Genomic DNA, 20094 nt, shown 5'->3' on the forward strand with positions numbered 1-20094 from the left:
AAAATCCAAAACACTCCTACTCAGTTTAGCTGTTTAAATAGTGACCAATATTATATCTATTCATCCATCCATCCATCCATCCATCCATCCATCCATCCATCCCCCCTTTCCCCTCCCCCTCCCGTCTCTCAATCTCTCACCTTCCCTGCAGACTGAAGACAGGGTATTTTGTTCCCTTTCTCTATATTTTATTCTCACAGTTAAGCTGATAAACATTTCTGAGTATCTTTGGAGAACAGTTATAAATTGTATCCCAGAGACATGTCACAAGCATAATTGTGGGGATTGTTTAAGTATGGTAGGTTAAACAATCTTATTTTCTCAGCTATCTTTCCCTGCTGCCTTCAGTTCTTGCTAAGCAAAGATATATCACAGTTATGGCTAGCTAGTAGTTAGCTATATAATGGGCAGGGACAAGAGGCAAGGGCTTTTTTGTCTTGTGCCAGTTATCAGACAGTTTACCCATGGGGTGGGGTGGGGTGGGAAGGGAAGGGAAATCCACTATACTCCATCTTTGTTTTATGTACTTATTGAGGCCTATTTATTTCAGCAGAATTTCAACCTGCTGATGCTATTTTATGTAATACTTATGAATTTTTTTAAGGCTTCATGGTTGTCATTATAGGACTCCAATATGTCTCCACTTCAAATAATTATCCTGGATGGATACACAAAATTGCAGGTGTAAGAGAATGAAGACTACTTCATTCCAGAACTGCCACAAAACAAGCTTAGTAATTTTTTAGGTTGTGTTCATCCATAGAAATTATGAGATTGGCTCTTGAGCTTGTTTCATGGAATAGAATCAAGAAACAAGTTCAAACTAAACAATGGAATAAATTTAACTCCATAAAAAAATTAACCAGAAAGACCCAGTTATGGCTTGATCCCAGTTGTAATTATTATTGTATCTGAAATTCAAATGCTCAAGGGAATCACATTTTGGACTGTAAGGGAAGTTGTCACTTCAGCTTGAGTTATATAAGAACACTTCTTTACTTATAAATTTTTGATATTATGTGTGGTGTATTTTTTCCACAATGAAACAAAACAAATTCTATCAGGTAAAGGTTGAAAACAACTAGTGATCTGAAGCTGTTTTTATGATAAGGAAATGCAGTCTACATTATAGTTAATTGTTTCAAAAATCAGATTACGATGTGAAAAATGCAAAAAGGACGGTTTTCTCCTAAAGTGAAATAGCTTTTGTAATTTTTAATTTTTGTGTAACAATAATGCCTTGCCAATCACCCTACAAAGTTTTTCAGGAGAAGCAGGGGAAAGGCAATTCTCATTCCATTTTATAAATCTCAAAATTAACATTATTTATGCAGGTTATTTAATACAAACCATTCTCTGCTACAGTTTGGGGATTGTTTTACAAAACTTTATAGAGATGTCTTTTTGCTTCTCCTTCAACGTAAAGTTATTATTCAGCTGAAATGGGAATGTAGGGAAATATGCACAAATTTCTGAGAAAAGTAGTCTCTCCCTCTCACTTTTAGGATTTTTCATTGCCTGTAAAATGTTACCAATGTTGAGAATTGTTCACATTAAAAAAGATTGCTTAATGATAAATGAGCATTTGAATGTTTCAGAAGTTTTGTTATAATTAGACCAATTTTATTAACCTAATGGGAATCTCCATGCATCAAGCTTTTCAGATTTTGGAACCATATATGGCAATTGTTGCTTTTGTACTGGCTGGACTTTTGAAAAGTCAGTGTTATAAAAATAAGTAAGCATATTGAATCAGAACACTTACTCTGAACTGTGATTGTTTAGATTCATAGACTTCATAGCGAAGCAGGAGGGGTGTCCTCCAGAAGATCCATGCCATAGAATTATGTCTGAAATTAAAGGGCTTTATTCAGTGAAACCTAGACATACTTTGGTTATAATGGTTCACACTCAAGATGCATACTTCAAACAATCCATATCTTTAAGGCATTTATAAATTGGAACAGCAAACATCTGCTAACTTAAATTCTAATATTATACGGTGTTATATGGATTACTGTGTCCTGTTCTGTCTTGGTTACTATGGGGCCCTAAGATTTTTGTTAAGTTGAGAAGAAACATGTATGTAAGAAATTATACTTTACATATGATAATTGATTGTGTTGCACATTTTATCATAGCCAAAATGAAAGGGAGGAGTTTGAAACAGAGTTCAAACATAAATATGAACGGGAGAAGATTCTACTGACTGAAGAGAACAAGAAGCTTTCCAATGAGCTTGACAAGGTGAGTGATATGTTATTTAAATATAAATTAACGTGTTGAGCAGAATTAGAGTTGATAATGGAACTTATTTATTTATTTAGATTGATTTATATTGTTACCCATTCTGCTAAGCTCAACTCTGGGTAGCTAACAGAAATTAAAACAATACTATAAATAAGACAAAAAACATAAAATGGCTGCCAAGGAAACCATGCAATCAACAAATATGGACTCAACTACTCTCCTGATGCACATGTCCAGAAAAACAATCAGCTCTTAAGAGTTTTCCAAAAGGTCAGCAGGGTCAGACCAGCACATTTGGGCCAACCTAACTTTGGATGGTATGGTGTTCTAAGGGGCAAGTGCTGTGACAAAAAAGGCACACTTCCTGGGTCCTGTTGGATGACATTTTATACTCAATGGGATCTGAAGTATGCCCTTCCCAGACTTGATGGGATGGGTGGAGTCAATTGGAGAAAAGGCTTTATCTTTTTCTTGAATTCCACCCAGAAGCACCTTGAATTCCACCCAGAAGCAAATTGGAGGCCAATAAAGCAAATGTGTAACATGGTAGACTACACCACCACATTCTGGACTTTTTGTACTCTCCACATGTTCTTCAAGGACAGCTCCATGTAGAACACATTCCAGTAATCAACTTGAAAGGTGACCAAAACATGAGTTATGGTGTGCCGTGTCTCCTGGCCCAGGAAAGGGCATAAGAACAAAGTTGTGCAAAAGCCCTCCTGGCCACAGCTGCCATCTGCTCCTCAAATAGGAGCCATGAGTCCAGAAGGACCCTCAAGTGGCACACCAGTTTTGTCTGGAGTAGTGCAACCCTATCCAGAATTAAAGATGGAAAATTACCGGTTCCAGGAAGCCCTAAAATCCAAAGCCACTTAGCCGTGTTGGGTTGAGCTGAAGCCTGTTCTTCACCATCCAGACCCATACAGCCTCCAGGCCCCAAGACAGAACCTCCACAATATTGCTGGGTCAGCCCAGGGAGGAGATATACAATTGATTATTATCAGCATATTGATAACATCGCATCCCATGTCATCAAATGACCTCACCAAGGGGCCTCATGTAGATGTTCAACAGGAGGGATTACAAGAGAGTGGGATATGTAAAAAAATTAATGTTTGTATTTACATTTATTGGAGAGGAAGGGATTACAAGAGACTGAGGAAGCACACAGTGGGAAATACATATTGAAAAGAATGTGCCAGCACCAGCTGTTTGCCTAGCGCTCTCGCCCTGAGCATGCTAGGCAAACAGCAGGTGCTAGCACATTCCTTTCAACATATATTCCCCGTTGTGTGGCTCCTTACTCTCTTGTAATCCCTTCCTCTTCGATCTCTCCGCTCTGTGATGGGGGGAGGAGAAAAAAAAGGTCAGGCACAGGAGAGATTGCCTAAAGAAATAGCTTGTTTAGGCAATCTCTCTGCTCTGTGAGAGGGAAGGGAAATGGGTCAGGCATAGAACAATGTGTACTAATTGACTGTAATGGCGAGCACATGACTGAGAGAGAGATGCTGTGAAGGTCATAAATGCATGCCTTGGTCGCAAAGTTGTTTTTTCAGCATTGTCATAACTTTGGTCATTGCAAGAGGCAGTCAGTAAGTAATATCTACCTGTAGTTATTTATTTATATTTGTAGTTAGTTATTTATGTCTCTCTGTGTGTGTATTGTTTATATACATAAGGAACAGAGTAACTGTCTTCATGTAAATGCTAAGTTAATAAGAGATAGAAACAGCATCCACACTTTTATGAGGGATAATTTATAAATTTAGTATGGAAAGATGTCCTTATTGTATTACAAGCTATGAATATTGACTTGAAAAAATGAGTAAACAAGGAAAATGTAAAAAAAAAGAATGTTTACATTTGTAAATTATATGATTAAAATTAAAGAAGGTTAACAAAATTAATTATGACATGTTTTTGAATTCTAGAGCCTACTGTCTTCTGTATTGTCTAAATTAAAAATGATCTTGTCAATGGAAGTATATGTCTTAATACATGCACAAGTCTCATAGAGTGTTAAAAGATTCTGGATGATGGCCTAAGGTGATCTTCTGTAAATGGAAGGACTGTCCTGTTCATATACATACAGAAGAAGGACCAAAAAAATAAATGATAAATGCTTCCTCTTCCCCATTTTGCCTATGAGAATATCCAAGAGTGAAATTCAACTCAACAGGATCTGGACTTGAGTCACTTCTTGGTTATTGCTATAAGATCTGTTATTATTGTTGTACCTGTAGAGGACCATAATTCTTGGCTGAGCAATATATCAATTTAAAAAAATAACAAGAATAGATAACATCCATCTGAACAGCTGAAGCAAATTATGGATTCTATTATTAAAGATTTTTTAAATTTTAATTTAAATAGAGTTTTTGAAATGATCATTAAAAATATTTTCAATATTCTGTACACATTGTATTATTACCACCAAACCTTTACCAAACCCAAATTGACCAGTAACAGGCCAGAGAAATTCAGGCACTTTCAGTGATGTCACTGCATTATCAGATGGTCTCATGAAGTCCTCTAGGATGTCAAGAAACTGTTTTGGCCATTACCCTATAATACCTTGTTTTATGATTTAATGATTCATGATTATGTGTGAACCAAGCCACACTGGCTGCTGTGACTGATATAAATTGATCACTATATTGCAGAAAATAGGAATGTAGTAGTTGGTGAGAAGAATTACATATAATTTATGTAAAATATATATAAATAGAATTATACCAAACAGATATATTATTAGTAAAGGAATCTGCTAATCTGGCATACTTAACTGTTGAGATGTTTATAGGGGATGTAGTTGATAAAAAGAGAATAATTAACTACCATTAATTGATTGAAATCTATTCAGTGAAACACATCCCCACCTGCTACTGTATACAAAATTTAAATGTACAAAAAATACAACAAGAAAATAAATTTAAAATGCAAAAAATAATAGAATGATTATTAATGATGGATCAAAAAGCAACATCATGACTTCTCAAATGCTGAACTGAATAAAAAGATGTTCAGCATTTGCCTAAATAATTTTAATATTACAATGTAATTTTTACAGACAGTATATCAATAATGGCACTTTGGAAAACTGCAGGAGTTACAACTTTTTTTTTTTTTGCAGAAACACAGCTGAAAAATAAATAAGAGTACATCAGAGATATAATATATAATATGTAAGAAGCCTCCTGTGGCAATACATGTGTGAGTGTAATTGGTGCCCCATTTTTTTCAGAGCTTCTGAAAATGCTTCAGAAGAAAACTCTTTCAGATCATTATACTAGAGTCCATAACTGTGAAAATTAATATTTTCTTAAAACATATTTTAGCTTACAGCAATGTATGAGAGACTAAGTATGAGTAACCGGCAACTTGAAGAAGAGATGAGAGATCTTGCTGACAAAAAAGAATCTGTAGCACACTGGGAAGCCCAGATCACTGAAATCATCCAGTGGTAAGGACATTTTCCTGTTTGGGGCTCATGCAGTAAGATATATTATTTTTGTATAATGAAAAAATAATTCTGCAGTTTCATCATCTGTTTTGAGGCTTCTGATAATCCTGACTCTTCTCAGGGGAGTATAAATCATTACTGGCAAAGGTTCTTGACCTTTCAAGATGCCATAATACCTAAGAGAATTGATTTCACTTGCTTATATTTCATTAGCTGAAGTAGCTTCATGGATGAATATATAATAGAACAAAAGATTTTTTTGAAACCTGGAGCTGTTATTGTCCCTAATACTAAAATATTTTAAGTGGATGAAACACTGTAAGGTCACCTGACAATTTCCTAAAACTGAAACTCATAGCACAGAATGCAAACTGGCCTTCCAGTAAAAATGTTTATATCAAATGGACCCCTCTCTGAGTGACAAGACTCAGAGTGAAAAACAGGGATGAATTCAGAATTGTACATGGAAAAATACTTTTTTGCTGTAATCTGTTGCCCCATTTTTTTATATTTGGGATGATTTATTAAATGTCACTTCTGAAAAGAAACTACATTTAATCTTTTCCACAAGTCACTTAACACTAATGTTAACATCTTCTGTCAGACGAACATATTACTGTTCATCTTACTTGCTTTCATAGCAGCTGTATAATTTATTTTTTATTAAAAACAGATAAACAGAGGCCTTTTAGAGGAGCATTTTAGCTAATCTGCATTTTTATTTGTAATGTAACTTTGCTGTCCTGATTTAGAAATAGTTCTTTTTTTTTTTTTTTGGCATGGTAGAACAGTTTGTTTCATTCTGAAAAACTTAGGTTGGTCCAAGTAGTGTAGTTACATTTTTGAACTGACATAATTTAAGCCTAAATTCATGATCCATGTTTATTTTTACAGCCTGACTTATAAGCAAAAAATAAAAAGTCAAAGCTACATAATTTGGAATATTTTTTCAAGCCCTTGAAAAAGCCCCAACTAAGTTTTTGATACAAGAAAAAAATATAACATTGATATTTCACTGAGTCTCTCATTCACTCATTGGAAACATAATCTTGTTGATAAAGATACATCTTCTTTCTAAAAAAGAAAGTTGAAATATAATAGATATGCCTTGATTGTTAAAACTATGTGGGGGAAAAAAGGATAATGGCTTTTCAGAACTCAGAACATAACATTGTTTTCTCAGAAAAACAGACATTCCTGGATGGAGGAGACAGACTTGGACTATGGAATGTTCAATTTCCTACATCTGGACTTGTCTTTGATCACAGGAGACCAGACCATTTAATAGATACACACTCTCAACTTAAAGCCCTCAGAGACCCCCGACATTAATTCCTCCCCAGCCAACTAATCAGCCATTAACTGTGCAGCAGAGAATGGATAAGTGTTAGCAGCAGGCACACAAGAGTGTGAAGAGGGAAGAGAAGGAGAGGCACTGATATCTTCATTCCATCCCTCAGGGATCTGATTGTTGCTTTCTTTTACTAGTAGCAGAAGGAAACAGCAATTTTGCCTTCATCGTACATTTTCCCTATAAGGACAGCCACATGCCCTTAGAATTTTTAATAATTCTTCTCTTTATATATCCATATATATTAGTTGGTGCTATTGTTCTGGGGTTAATACAAACATCACTTTGGATTGGGGGGAAAGATGTATTTGCTTGCAATCTTGCATTTAATAGTATCTCTGCATATGCTTTCCTTGGACTCTTCAAATAAACGATTGAGCTTTAATTTTCCCTGGGAATACTGCCATATTCTTAAATCTTAAATTTACTTATATAATCTTCACTCAGTTCGTGTCAGTGTGAGCAGTCTTATATTTCTCCTGCGTTCAGCCTTCATAATATTTAAGCTGTCCTAGCCTCTTCTCTCTTTTTAATATATTTTATTATTACAATTACCCAGAAATTGCAAAACACATGGCCTGCTCTGCTGCTGAGAACATTTGCATGTTTCAATTTGTAGTATTTATTGTCTCTTCAGGAAACAAAGCATTGAAACCAAATTTCATTCTAATTCTAACATGGTACGCTCTGATTCCTGCAGGTCAGATACAAAATTTACAATCTCATATTATCCAAATTAGTCACCAATCCTTGATAAACATTAGAAACCGTGAGACTAATGCATCCAGCCGTAAATTCCCTGCTGACTAACCAAGAGGGGATTAATTATGCCTAATGCAAGTATACTCACTTTTAAAATGCAACTGTGTATATTATCAATAGAAAAAGTAACACCATAGCACAGTTTATTGGTTTACATCAAAGAATTCTTCATGCTACTTGCCATGAAATACTGTGGAAAATAACTTGCTACAGTTTTGTCCTGGAAATCGAAACAGTATTGCCTGAATTATTATGGATAACTTCTATATAAAGACACATTCTACCATAATTCAAGCCATGATATCAGAGATGAGCTATTCTGGTGACACCTAAGGTTTTGCCTTATTCTCTGAGCAACATTTCCCATGATTTTCTGTGCACTACCAGTCACAAGTACAAATTGCAATTTTCAAATTAATTCTCTCTGAGATTGGAAAAAATGGCTTGGAAATTGAGAGATTTAAAGCTCCTTGAGATTTTCTTTATTAATCTTCAAATGCATCTCAGGTACTAAAGTTGCTAAAAAGTAAGGGTGGATTCAAACACTGCTGTTTATTTATTGATTGCAGTTCTCCCATTGAAAAATAGTTTTCATAAATAAATTATTTTAAAAATATGATTTTTAAATTATGTACAGGACATTAAACTCAGACAAATGCAAATGTGTACAGAGGAACACATCCTCATTAATACATTTTTTTATGCCACAATAAGTCCCTATATTGTTTATAGAATGTTATAGGGTACTTTCTGATCCGATGTACTTATATACAGTGAATATGGAGAGTTATTTGGATACCATTGAGTTAGACCTGACTTTTGGTGATAGTATCAACAAGTACTCTCAACTTGCCCATCCTCAGTGACAATCTGCAGCTCTTCTAGAGTCATATTAAAATTATTAGTGGGAACACCCCTTAAACTTTAGATGACTATTTAGCAAATGGTAATAAACAGTATGAAATATCCAAGAATCTTTAAGGAACTTGTGGATGTTATTGGAGAGCCCCTTTCTATGAACTTTATAAAATCATACAGGATAGACATAGTACCAGAAAATTGGAGAAGGGAAAACATTATTCTGGTCTTCAGAAAGGAAGAAAAATAGTTAATTATATATCATTCAGCTTGGCAAAACCCTGGAACAGAGTATTAAATAGTTTGTTTATGAGCATAATGAGCAGGGTGGGAGGAACCATCATGGGTTTATCCAGAATAAATCATGCCAAACTAACCTGATCTTCTTTTTGATAGAATTACAATTTAGTTGACCATGGAATTGTGGTAGATAGAGTGTACCTTCACTTCAGCAAAGCATTCTACAAACTCATTAGATTCTGGTAGAAAAGATGACAAAATATGGGTTGGATTGTGTTACTATTTGATGCATACAGAGCTGTTTGAACAATGATTCTTAATAAATGCCAAAAGTTCTGCATCAAGCTGGAGGGCAATGTTAAGAGGAGTACAGCTAAGGTCCATTCTAAGCTCTGTGTTGTTCAACAAAGTTATAAATAAGTTGGATGAGGGTTAAGAAAATGTAATTGTTAAATTTGCAGATGACACAAAGATAAGGGGATAGTGAATACCATAGAGGAGAGAATCAAGATTAAGGAGGATCTTTCTAAGCTGGAAAAAAGGGCAGAAACCAGCACCATAAATTTCAGTGAGGACAAACTGAGAGTCCTATGTTTAGATAGAAAAAATTAAAGATATGAGTTTATGGTGGGAAGTCCATACTTGGCATCTATAAGTGTGAAAAGGATCTGTGACAAACAGAAGCCAGTAGTGGGCAAGGTGTCATCAAATGACAGAGGTAGTCTCTTGTGAGGTCAACTGGAATTCCTTTAAACCTGTTTCCTGAAAAGTCCTCTGTTGAATGAGTCTAGCCACAGTAAATTATATACTTCTGGGAGATATGTGTGACAAGTGAAATGGGAGGTGGTAAACATATATTGGGGAGAGGGTGTTACTTCTATCCTGGGAGGAGATAGTTGTTCTCCTACTTAAGAAGCCATCACTCATCCCGACTGTCCTTGGTCAGCTGGTCTCTGACCTAGATCTCTCAGCAGCATTCAATATCCTCAACCATATTTTTTAATTTATTTAGCAAATTTATATAGCTGCTCATCTACACATCAGGAGCTCTGGGAGGTGAACAGAAATAAAACATAACCAAACTATGCAAATCCAAAGAAACTGGGTCAAGGGCCATAAAAATTACATTATCAACATATTAAACAAAACCACAAAAGACCATAGTATACTTTTCAGCTGCCAGAAAAGGTTGGGAGCCAGGAGCACGTTTTGCAGTGACTCTGTGCCTTCCTGAGTGGATGGACCCCACTGGTTTTGTTGAGGGAGGAGTCAAGTTCTTAGGCACACCAGTGTGGGGTTCCTTAGGGATTGACCACCTCCCCTATCTTATTTAATATCTACATCATTTATCTTTGTGAACTAGGGAGCAGCTTGTCTGGGATGTTTGCATACGTTACAGTCCTGCCCCAAACTCAGGTTCTTTTATCTGACCATTGCCTTTCAATGTGTTGCAGAAACTGTATGGCTGATATTTTCCTTGGGAAAAACAGCATGGGAAAAATATTCCTATTATAACTGAATAAAATAAATAGAATGCTCTCAGATTCATAATTAAAAGCATCATATTAAAGAATTTAGAAAGTCTGGTGTTACACTACTTTTAAAAAGCATTGCCTTTCAGTTCGGACTCATTCCCACTGAAATAAGAACTGCACAGATTATTACACCTTTTGATTCCTATTCATCAGAAGAAATCAAGAAAAGGTGAAGGGCAGTACATGGGTGGCCAAATTTGGCTGATCCCAAAAAAGCTAAATAGAGTTGAATCTAGCTATCAGTTGGATGGAAGACCAGGAAATCCCAAGAGTGTAAACTAGATTGGAAAGTTGAAAAAACATCCTGGAAGAAGGCAGTTTGAAACCAGTTTTCTGTTGCTGCTGTGTAGTGAATAGGCATTGACCTCAACTTGAGGGAATTGTTACTTTTCTACTACCAGTGTTTTAAGGATACTGTGATATTTATTACATCTTGAGGTTCAGCTAATGGGGAAATATTTCATAAAACATATTTAATTGTGTTAAAATTTCACTGCAGCTTTCCTCAAATTCTTTATTTCACTTTCTAATTTAGTGATCATATTAAAATATAGCCCTTAGCTTTTCTAAAGTTTTTATCTCTTCTTTGTTTGGTCAGGGTGAGTGATGAAAAAGATGCTCGAGGCTATCTTCAAGCCTTAGCCTCCAAAATGACTGAAGAACTAGAGGCATTGAAGAGCTCCAGCTTGGGTGCAAGGGCAACAGTAAGCTTTGGATTTTCTGCATGATACTGGTTCTGACAGTTTCCTATGCCATAAAGTAAATGCTTGCTGTAAGCTATATCAACTGTTGGACCAGTTTAGAAGCACTAGATTGTATATCCAGGCATTAAACTTCTTATTCGATATGTAATTTTCTAATTCCAAAAAATCACTGAATGCCTGTATCAATACCCTGTATAAATCATTGCAAACTATAGCATCTAAGTATTTGTAAACACATACAAAGTTTACATTTTTCTTTGGGCTTAATTAAACTTAATACAGGAAATTCATGATATGATTTCCCTCATTTTTTAAAAAAATAACGGCAGCTATGGGAGAGCTCCATCTTGCTTGTGCCACTATTTTTGTTCTTCTTGTTGTTGTTATTAAAATTGTATCCCTACTGAAAGCTGTTATTTGTAAATCTCATAGGAACTATATGAAATAGTCTGGAAAACAACATGGAGAAAATTATGTAAACTACCACTACAGTTCTATCTGGTTTCCTCCCTGGTTCCTTTTCTAATTTATGAAACTGAAATATGCCCTTAGCTGTCTCTGTAGAACAAGTATGTTATTCATTATATTAAAAAATCCACTAGAGAATAATTATTAAATAAATTTGAGTGAGAGGATAAGAGTGACATAATAAGTATTTTTCTCAGAAAATGAAATTTTCCCTCTCTGTAAAAAAGTCTTTTAATACTTAATGTAGTCTTTGGCACACAATATTTAATAGTGTAACTATTATGCCAGTGAAGCCATGCTTTCATTATTTAGAATAAAAAAGATAATTCACTTGATGTGATGCTTTCACTGATGAAAGGGGAGCAGGAAACTGTTGGCTGATTCCTCCTTTCCCTTTCACCCTTGGAAAACTCCAAAATGTTCAAATACCCTCCCAAATCATGGGGGAGAGGTGGCCAAATGGCAAAACAAACAAACAGATACCACCTTCTGCCTCCCTGTCCTTCCACCAGTACTTCCAATGGATTTTGGTTCATTACTTAAACAATAAGTACCAGGACAAGTCTGGATCCACCCCAGTATCTAAGAGGAGATGTTACAACTTTTGTTGGAGTTTTAGTTATTAAAGTATAATTAGAAAACTCATAAACTAACAATATTTAATAACGTTTTCTTTTTAGGACATGCCATGGAAGATGCGTCGCTTTGCGAAACTAGATATGTCTGCAAGGTTAGAGCTACAGTCAGCACTTGATGCAGAAATACGAGCCAAGCAAGCCATTCAGGAAGAGTTAAATAAAGTTAAAGCTTGTAATATTGCAACAGAATGGTAAGATTTAGTGATTCCTTTTAAGATGGAGGCAACTTGTGATGATATTTTTGTTGAGAGTCATCCTGATAAATTCTAAATTGTATTAGCCTTCAGAAACTGAATATAATAATTTGATGGCCTGCCATAAAATCCCAAGTTATCCATTTATAATTTGCAATTTATTTGAAAATTGTTTCCTGAAAAGGATTGAAAGACTTTAGCTGAAAATAAAATGTGCGTCGTCTTTTACAGCCTTAATACAGGTAACACACAATATTCCTATGACATTTCTATTAGAATGCCTAATGAATTCTAACAATTGCTTTCCAATTTTGGTCTTTCAGTCTGTTTTACTGAATTAGGAAATTCTTCATTCAGGATTCCCGATTAGAGGTAGTTACTAGAAAATCATCTGTTCTTGGGCAGAAACAATATAAAATCTTATTTTAAAAAAAGTTAATTGTATTAGAAAGCAGTTGTAATGGTAAGAGTTCTACATAGTTTTCCCTATAACAAATCATGCTAATAAATAAATATGGTTTGATACTAGAATGCAGTATGGTAATACTTCCTTTACATGATGAAAAGGTCCTGCATACAACTTACAGCAAACCATTATATAGAGAAACACTTAAAATCTTGAATCATTAGAATAATATTTATGTAGGTTAAAAATATTAAACTAAGCATGTAGTTCAAGAATAAGTATATAGGCGTCCAGTACAAACCATAATGACAAAAAAAAAAAAAGACAAAACATGCAGTGTAACAGTGCAAATACAGTCTTTTGTACATGTGTCCTGACAGAACACAAACATATAAGTCACATTTTGTCTTTTGGCCCTGTGCCCCCCATCCCCCACAGACAGGCAGTATAGTGCCTTTGGGTACTGGTATACCTCTGGGTACTCCCTTGGTTTCTGCCAGGTTGTCAGCTATGTGCTTTTTTATCAAGAACATTAATAATTTATAAAGATAGTTCTGGGGCCCCAAAGATATTCTTAGAACATAAAAGTATGAGTTGTTGCAACCTAATATTTCATCTGAAAGAGTGTGAAGAAAAAAAAATGCAAGGGTCAGTTGGTGGGGTAGAGAATGGGCATCTGGGCAACTGGAGGTTTGCACTGTGGCAATCATATTGTGATCATTCACAGCTTATAAGCCCTCCTCCATTCTGCCCACTTACTAGAATTATCAGGCTAATATCACAATCCAAATCGATCAGTGATAGTTTTTAGAATAATCATAATATCTTCTTGTTCCACTGGATGCTTATAAAGCAAAATCACAAGCCAAAGAGAAGTAATAATTTCCTTTTTCAGGCTTACTTATTGAAATCAAACACTTTTATCCATTTTTATGTTATCTTTTGTTTAACAGTGAGCCTTAACTGAAGCTTTCCTGATTGCAGAACACTGCAAACAATTTTCAAATGTTACCACATATCATGATCCTTACTAACTGGGTGTCTCTCTTTTTGTTTTGTTTCTGTAAAGCAAACTACAGGAATCTGAAAAGAAGAACTCTGAGCTGTTATCAGAAATAGACAGACTGAAAAAAGAGACAGAAGAACTCCAGTCAGAAAAGGGTATGGGAATTGACATCCAAATAAAGATGTCTATTCCATGGTGGTGGGTACATCTTATCATATCAGTATGTCCACTTACAGAGTGCTAACAGAGTCTGGATTTTGAGGATTCTGGCTCTTAAAGTGTCATCATAGCCCTGGCATGATAAGATGTACCCACAACTGTTACAAAAATACAGAATTAAATTTATCTTATGTACTCTTGGCATACTTGAAATACATTTTTTCAGAACCTGTTTTTGTTTGTGCATTTATAGTCACTGTATACTGGCTAGGAACATGCAATACCCTATAATTTTATCTTCTTAAGCATGAGACTGGCTGATTCTTAATTAATTCTTCAATTATCAAGTACTACTCAGACATCAGGTATACGGCATAGAAAAAAAATTATGTAAAATGTACAGTCTTTTGACATTTGATCATTGTAAGCTAGAATCCACGTGCTCAATTAAGACTTATGGAGTTGAAGAGTTCTCCAAAGTAAACCTTTTACAGGGAGTTAAATACTGATAATTGAATTAATTTAGTTGAAAATATTATGGGGTAGATATTTTCCTGAATTGTTAGTTTCTTTTCCTGTGACTTTGAAAAAAAATATCATTATGGCTTAGAATCAATATACTGTATATGATTGGTTTCTTGGATTTAATATGCATACTCTTCATTAAACCACATCCTCTATCAAGTGATTCTTTAATTGGCTGTTCTTTAAAATGTACTGGGATAAAGAGCATGCCATAAATTATAGGGTAGCATAGTGATGCAGTGTACTGGTTGGCTGATTTTACAATTTATTCTAAGGAAGAGAACCCTCATGTCTTCTTCATCTGATGTCTTTTGGGAAGAGACAACTTAGAAAGCAACTATAAGGGCAGTGCTTTAGAAGAGCTAAGCTTGTGAGGCTGCTTTAAAATGGATCTCTAAATGTGATAGAACCTATATCTGATTATAAAAATTATGATAGTCCAACCTTATACAGTTCAGTTTGTGAATGGAAGCTAAGTGTATCTTATTCAAATGATCCTATTTTAAAACAAGTTCAGCTATCACAGTACAAGAGCAGTATATATCAATAGAAGAGAATATATGTAGCTCGGGGATGAACTATGGGGTCCTTGGTGTTCTCTGAGCTTGGTTGTTTTCTTGCATACATTTTGTTACCCAACAGTGCACTGAAGATTTTACCTAGTCAAGTAACAAAATGTCTGCAAGAAAACAACCAAGCTCAGAGAACACCAAGGACTCTGCAGTATATATCGCATCAAGACTGAAGGTTTAAATACAGTGGTACCTCTAGCTACGAACGCCCCTCCTTACGAATTTTTCGAGATACGACCAGCTCCGGCCCCAAAAATTTACCTCGTGTTGCGAACCACCTCGAGTTATGAACCGGATCCGCGGCCATTTTCCCTCCCATGACACGTGGTCCGTGGTCATTTTCCGCCCGTTCCACGTGGTCCGTAGCCATTTTTCCACCCGTGCCACGTGGTCCGCGGCCATTTTCCACCCGTTCCACGTGGTCCGCGGCCATTTTTCTGCCCGTTCCACGTGGTCCGCGGCCATTTTTCCGCCCTGCCGCATGGTCCGTGGCCGTTTTTCCGCCCCTGACACATGGTCCCCGGATGCCGGAATGGATTAACGGTAATGGATTAAATTCATAACTCGAGGTTCCACTGTATACAGTATATTAGCACTGATAAGGCAAGGTGAAAGAATAGATCTCAGAGCCAAATGCAAAGGATAGGATGCACATTGGGGATAGGATTCAGTTATTTTCTTTTTGTATCATGTCATGAACATTGTTGGACAAAACACATGTACAAAAGCTGTCTTTTATACATTCAAAGAATTTAGGATTGTGAAGTAAATTAAGGCTATCCTGTCAGTTCTGGCTCTAACTAATTTACATTATATAAAGCTAAAAATCTGTATCTTCTACTGTGTGAAAGATACTTGGATAAGTTTAATTTATTTTTCTGTTCTAGTTCTGATTCTGTACAGAACATGGTTTCTTCTTCAGATCGTGAGACTGTTGCAACTAGGTGATTGTACAAAATGGGCAATGTTTTGTTTCAAACCCAAAACACACTATGTTACAGAGGTTCTGCTGAACTGTACCTGCCAGACTTTCAGCTGAAGCAAAACCTATAACAATCTGATGTTCTGGTTTCAGATGAAACAAAATCTGGAGTGATCTTGCCCAGCAAGCAGAGTAAGGCTAGCCTACCTCGCCCTTCTCTCTCCTCCTTTTTTGTATGGCCTGTGCACTAGCTTACCTCCCAACCTTCCCAGGACCTTCTTTTCCCTATCTCCTCTGAGCCACAGGCGATACATGCTACCACCAATACCCTTGGCTTTTTTATGCTCCCCCCCGAACATATCTGCCAAGAATATCCATCCTTTGGTCAGTGTCCAGGTCAAAAATGTAGGACTGTGAAGTAAATTAATGCTTATGACTATTCAGGGTCTACTAGTGCATTTATAGTATATTAAGCTAAAAATCTGTATCTTCTATGAAGGATAGTGAGTTTTGGTCTAAACAAAGACCGCTTGAAACTGGTTCTTTATTTGGTTTTTTTTATTGGTTTGCATAGCATTGTTTGCAGTAGTTGTTTCCTCAGAGAACTATATGTTTACATCCAAGCAGGCTTATAGTAAAGGGTTTTAGTTCAGATCTATATGCACCTGAACTTTAATCTCTCCTTTGCATATCCTATTCACTCCTTTGTTTTACTCCAGCAGAAAAGCAGTATTTCTCTCTGTCTCCTGAACCTGGCACTCCAGTAGACTGGAGGCAGGTAGATAGGAAACTACTTGTAGATTATTCAGGGATTTGCAATAGATTAGCACTTACCTCTGACTTCCAATAATTTAACAGTGGTAAGTAAAATGCATGTAAAAAACCCAAACGAATTTTCTGACTTTCATTCAGACTCAGTATTCCTTTCTTATTAAGTAGGTATCTTTAGCCAGGTATTTCTGCAGCTCTACATAACAATTTTAGAACAGCCATAGAATTCCAAATTTATAATAGCTTACAAGTCAATTCTGCAGCTCATGTATTACAATAAATGGCATCCCTTTTAACAGCATTTTTCTATCTCTAAATTAGAGGTGCAAAAACATCCCTTTTAACACCTAATTCCACCTTCTCCTTATTGTTTTACACTGGATTTGGCTAATGGATCCTACATTTCTCATTAAAACCAGGAGAAAACACACACACACCCAAAATCACATTATACTCTGTCCCCAAATAATGATACAATCACCTTACTGCCCAAACCTTTTCATTTTTATACTTCAGCATTACTCAAAGCATGCCTGCCTTTCTTTTGTCCATCATAGTGATTTCATTTGGTTTATAGCAACCAGTCCTATAGGAGGCCGGTTCTACATAAAGAAAGCCAAATGTCAAGTTTGCTTTAAATCTTCTCTGTTGAATACTGGGTGTAAAGTTGCCAGATGTGAGCCACAAAAATTGGAGCTGCTGCCATTTACTGGTCACATTTACTGATTTGTGAAGCCCAGATCTGGTAGCCATGAAATCAAATTGGTGACACCAGATGGCTTGTGAGGCTTACAAAATCTCGTACTAATATGTATCTTGTTGAACAGATTTATCTTATATACACATTTTATTTCTTTAGTTGTATCAACCAGAACAAATCACATAAATGCATGGTTGTCTTGAAGCATATTTTAAAAAAAAGGTTTTTCAGTGGGGCAGAATAATAGCTTTGGGATTAAGATCCTGTTACTGCAGGAAGGACCAGGACTGTTTTTTTAAACAGAAAATAATAATTCAACAATCTCTCCAACTTCCGTTAATGCAGTAGGTAAAGTCTCCAAATTGAGCTTGACTCCTGGTAGGTTTAGGGAATACTAATGCAGTTTTCTTGGCAGTAGTACAGAAGTGGTTTGCCATTTCTTTTTTTCTGAGATATTTTTCAACTTTCCAATCTAATCTGTAGTTCAGAGATTTCCTGATAGTGTGCTATTCAAGTTCTAATCAGGCTTGTCCTTGCTTAGCTTCCAATCTCAAACAAGATCAGCTTGGTTATATTTAATAATAGCAGAATTTTTGCTGGAGTTTTAATGGAGACTCTCATTATTTCAGCAGCAAGCAAGTTTTTTTTAATCTCTATTTTGAGCATGGGGTGGGGAGGAACACAGTAATGGAACCTTTGTAAACTAGTGGGTCAGATAGGGACTTCTCAGTAAATACTGAAAGGAAAAGTTGCCTTAGATCACATGTATTACTGATGTGCTATAGGTAGTAAAGAAAGGGCTATTATCAGTCCAGTTCCTCATGTTTTAATTGAGGAGATCTTATGCAACAACTGGTATCAAAATTCGGCAGCTATAAATAAGAACTTTGTTTTAAATCCTGAAAGGACCATCACAGCAAATGGTTCCCATGAATTTATAGTACTACCTTAAAGATGAAAGAGTTGGGAATATCTAGTTTGGCAAGACTGATTCTGCTCTGACTTGAATCTAAATCCTCCAACATAAGAATTCCATTATATCTTTTGGAAATAATCTGATCTTAGGCAGAAAGCAACAACCAAAGAACAACAACCAGTAAATCAGTATGTGGATGGTCATTTTCTCTTTGTTAAAAACATGCTGCTGTTTTCTAGGAGTGAAGCATCAAGACTCACAGAATTCTTTCTTGGCGTTTTTGAATGCACCTACCTCTGCTCTGGATCAGTTTGAAGTAAGTAATTCAATTTATTTGCTTATATTTTGATATTACAGAAGAATTAAGTTTATGGTCACTACTGCTTTGAAGTCATAACTTCAGTTATTATGTTACAAAAAAATCAAATTGCTTTGATTCATAAGGAATATTATTTACTTCTTTTGTCATTTTCTGACATTGAGTAAAATTGCCATGCTAGATGTAAAAATGAGAATATCAAAGTATTTGTGTGATGCTTTTAATTGCAAATCCCATATGTGTCAACCCAAGCTTTATTTTAAATATGTTATAAGACAGCTTTCTTTTTGCCATTATTTTTAAAATTTTGAAATATAAACCTAAAATAAAATATTTGTAATATTCTTGGAATTAGAAGTAGTCCTCAGTTAATGACCACTTGTTCAGCAACCTCTCAAAGTTACAGCGGGGCTGAATGAGTGGTATGATCTGGGCGCTTGGCAACCAACTCACACAGCGGTTGCAGCATCTCACAGTCATGTGATCTCCATTTGCGACCTTCCCTGCCAATTTCCCATAAGCAAAGTCAATGGGGAAGCTGGCAGGGAAGGTTGCAAGTTGCTCAAGGTAAGTCTCCTGCGCCCAGCAGCAGCCCCCCCAAGCCTCGCAGCACAGCCACACCAGCCTCTTGCACACCCTCACACACCCTCCTCTGCCCAGCAGCAGCCACCCTTATTTATCTCTGGGTACAGTCCCATTGTTCGTGGACATAGTATAACAAAGTGATTAAATATACCTGAAGCAGAGAAAAGAAAGAGTCATGTAATATGGAACTAGGACAGAGATGGATTGCAGCCTTCAAGAGGGAGGGAGGTGATGATAGTAGGAAGGTAAGGCCTAAGGAAAAGGCACTTAGAAGCATGAATTCCCTAGAAAAGGAAGTTGACACTGAAGTCCTTCCACTTAAATGTAGTTTATCTATCAATACATTTACTGTTTGGCAGTCATTTGTTAGTTTGGATATTAAAGCATGCTATCACAAAATCATGATAATAAATTTTGCATTCCCCATTATTGATTACTTTGTTACCAGTAATTGTATGGCTCCTTGCTCTGTCTCTAGTGTGGGTGAAAGAATATGCATTATTTGTGGATTATAGTCAGTTAACAAAACCATGCAGAAGTTATGCTAAACAAAATAATCTGTTAGTCATTTCCAGTTTTTCTTTATTTGATTTCTCAATAGTACGGTGATGCTGGTTGTTTTCACAAAACAGACATTTTCATTTATCCTGTTTCTATTTCTTTACTGCTGTATGCATTAAAATAGGATTCCTTTTCTTCTTCATCTTCTTCTTCATTGATTGATTTTATGGATGACGTAAGTCTTTC

At 35.9% G+C, this 20094-nt stretch overlaps 1 protein-coding gene across 4 annotated transcripts in view; it reads left to right on the plus strand.

The window, feature by feature from the left end:
* The window catches only part of CDC42BPA (CDC42 binding protein kinase alpha), a 190275-nt gene that overhangs the window by 123514 nt on the left and 46667 nt on the right, over window positions 1–20094 (plus strand). For all 4 annotated transcript variants that reach the window (XM_088145909.1, XM_088145902.1, XM_088145892.1 and 1 more), the window contains exons 16-21: window positions 2142–2247; window positions 5592–5716; window positions 11061–11166; window positions 12315–12463; window positions 13942–14033; window positions 18683–18759. In XM_088145909.1, coding sequence (XP_088002035.1) covers window positions 2142–2247; window positions 5592–5716; window positions 11061–11166; window positions 12315–12463; window positions 13942–14033; window positions 18683–18759 — 655 coding nt within the window. The remainder of the gene's footprint in view (window positions 1–2141; window positions 2248–5591; window positions 5717–11060; window positions 11167–12314; window positions 12464–13941; window positions 14034–18682; window positions 18760–20094) is intronic.

The sequence above is a fragment of the Python bivittatus genome, unplaced genomic scaffold (assembly GCF_059951505.1).
Source record: "Python bivittatus isolate LINGU-HERP-01145 unplaced genomic scaffold, Pbiv_v1 ctg000020_np1212, whole genome shotgun sequence".
NCBI classification, from domain to species: domain Eukaryota; kingdom Metazoa; phylum Chordata; class Lepidosauria; order Squamata; family Pythonidae; genus Python; species Python bivittatus.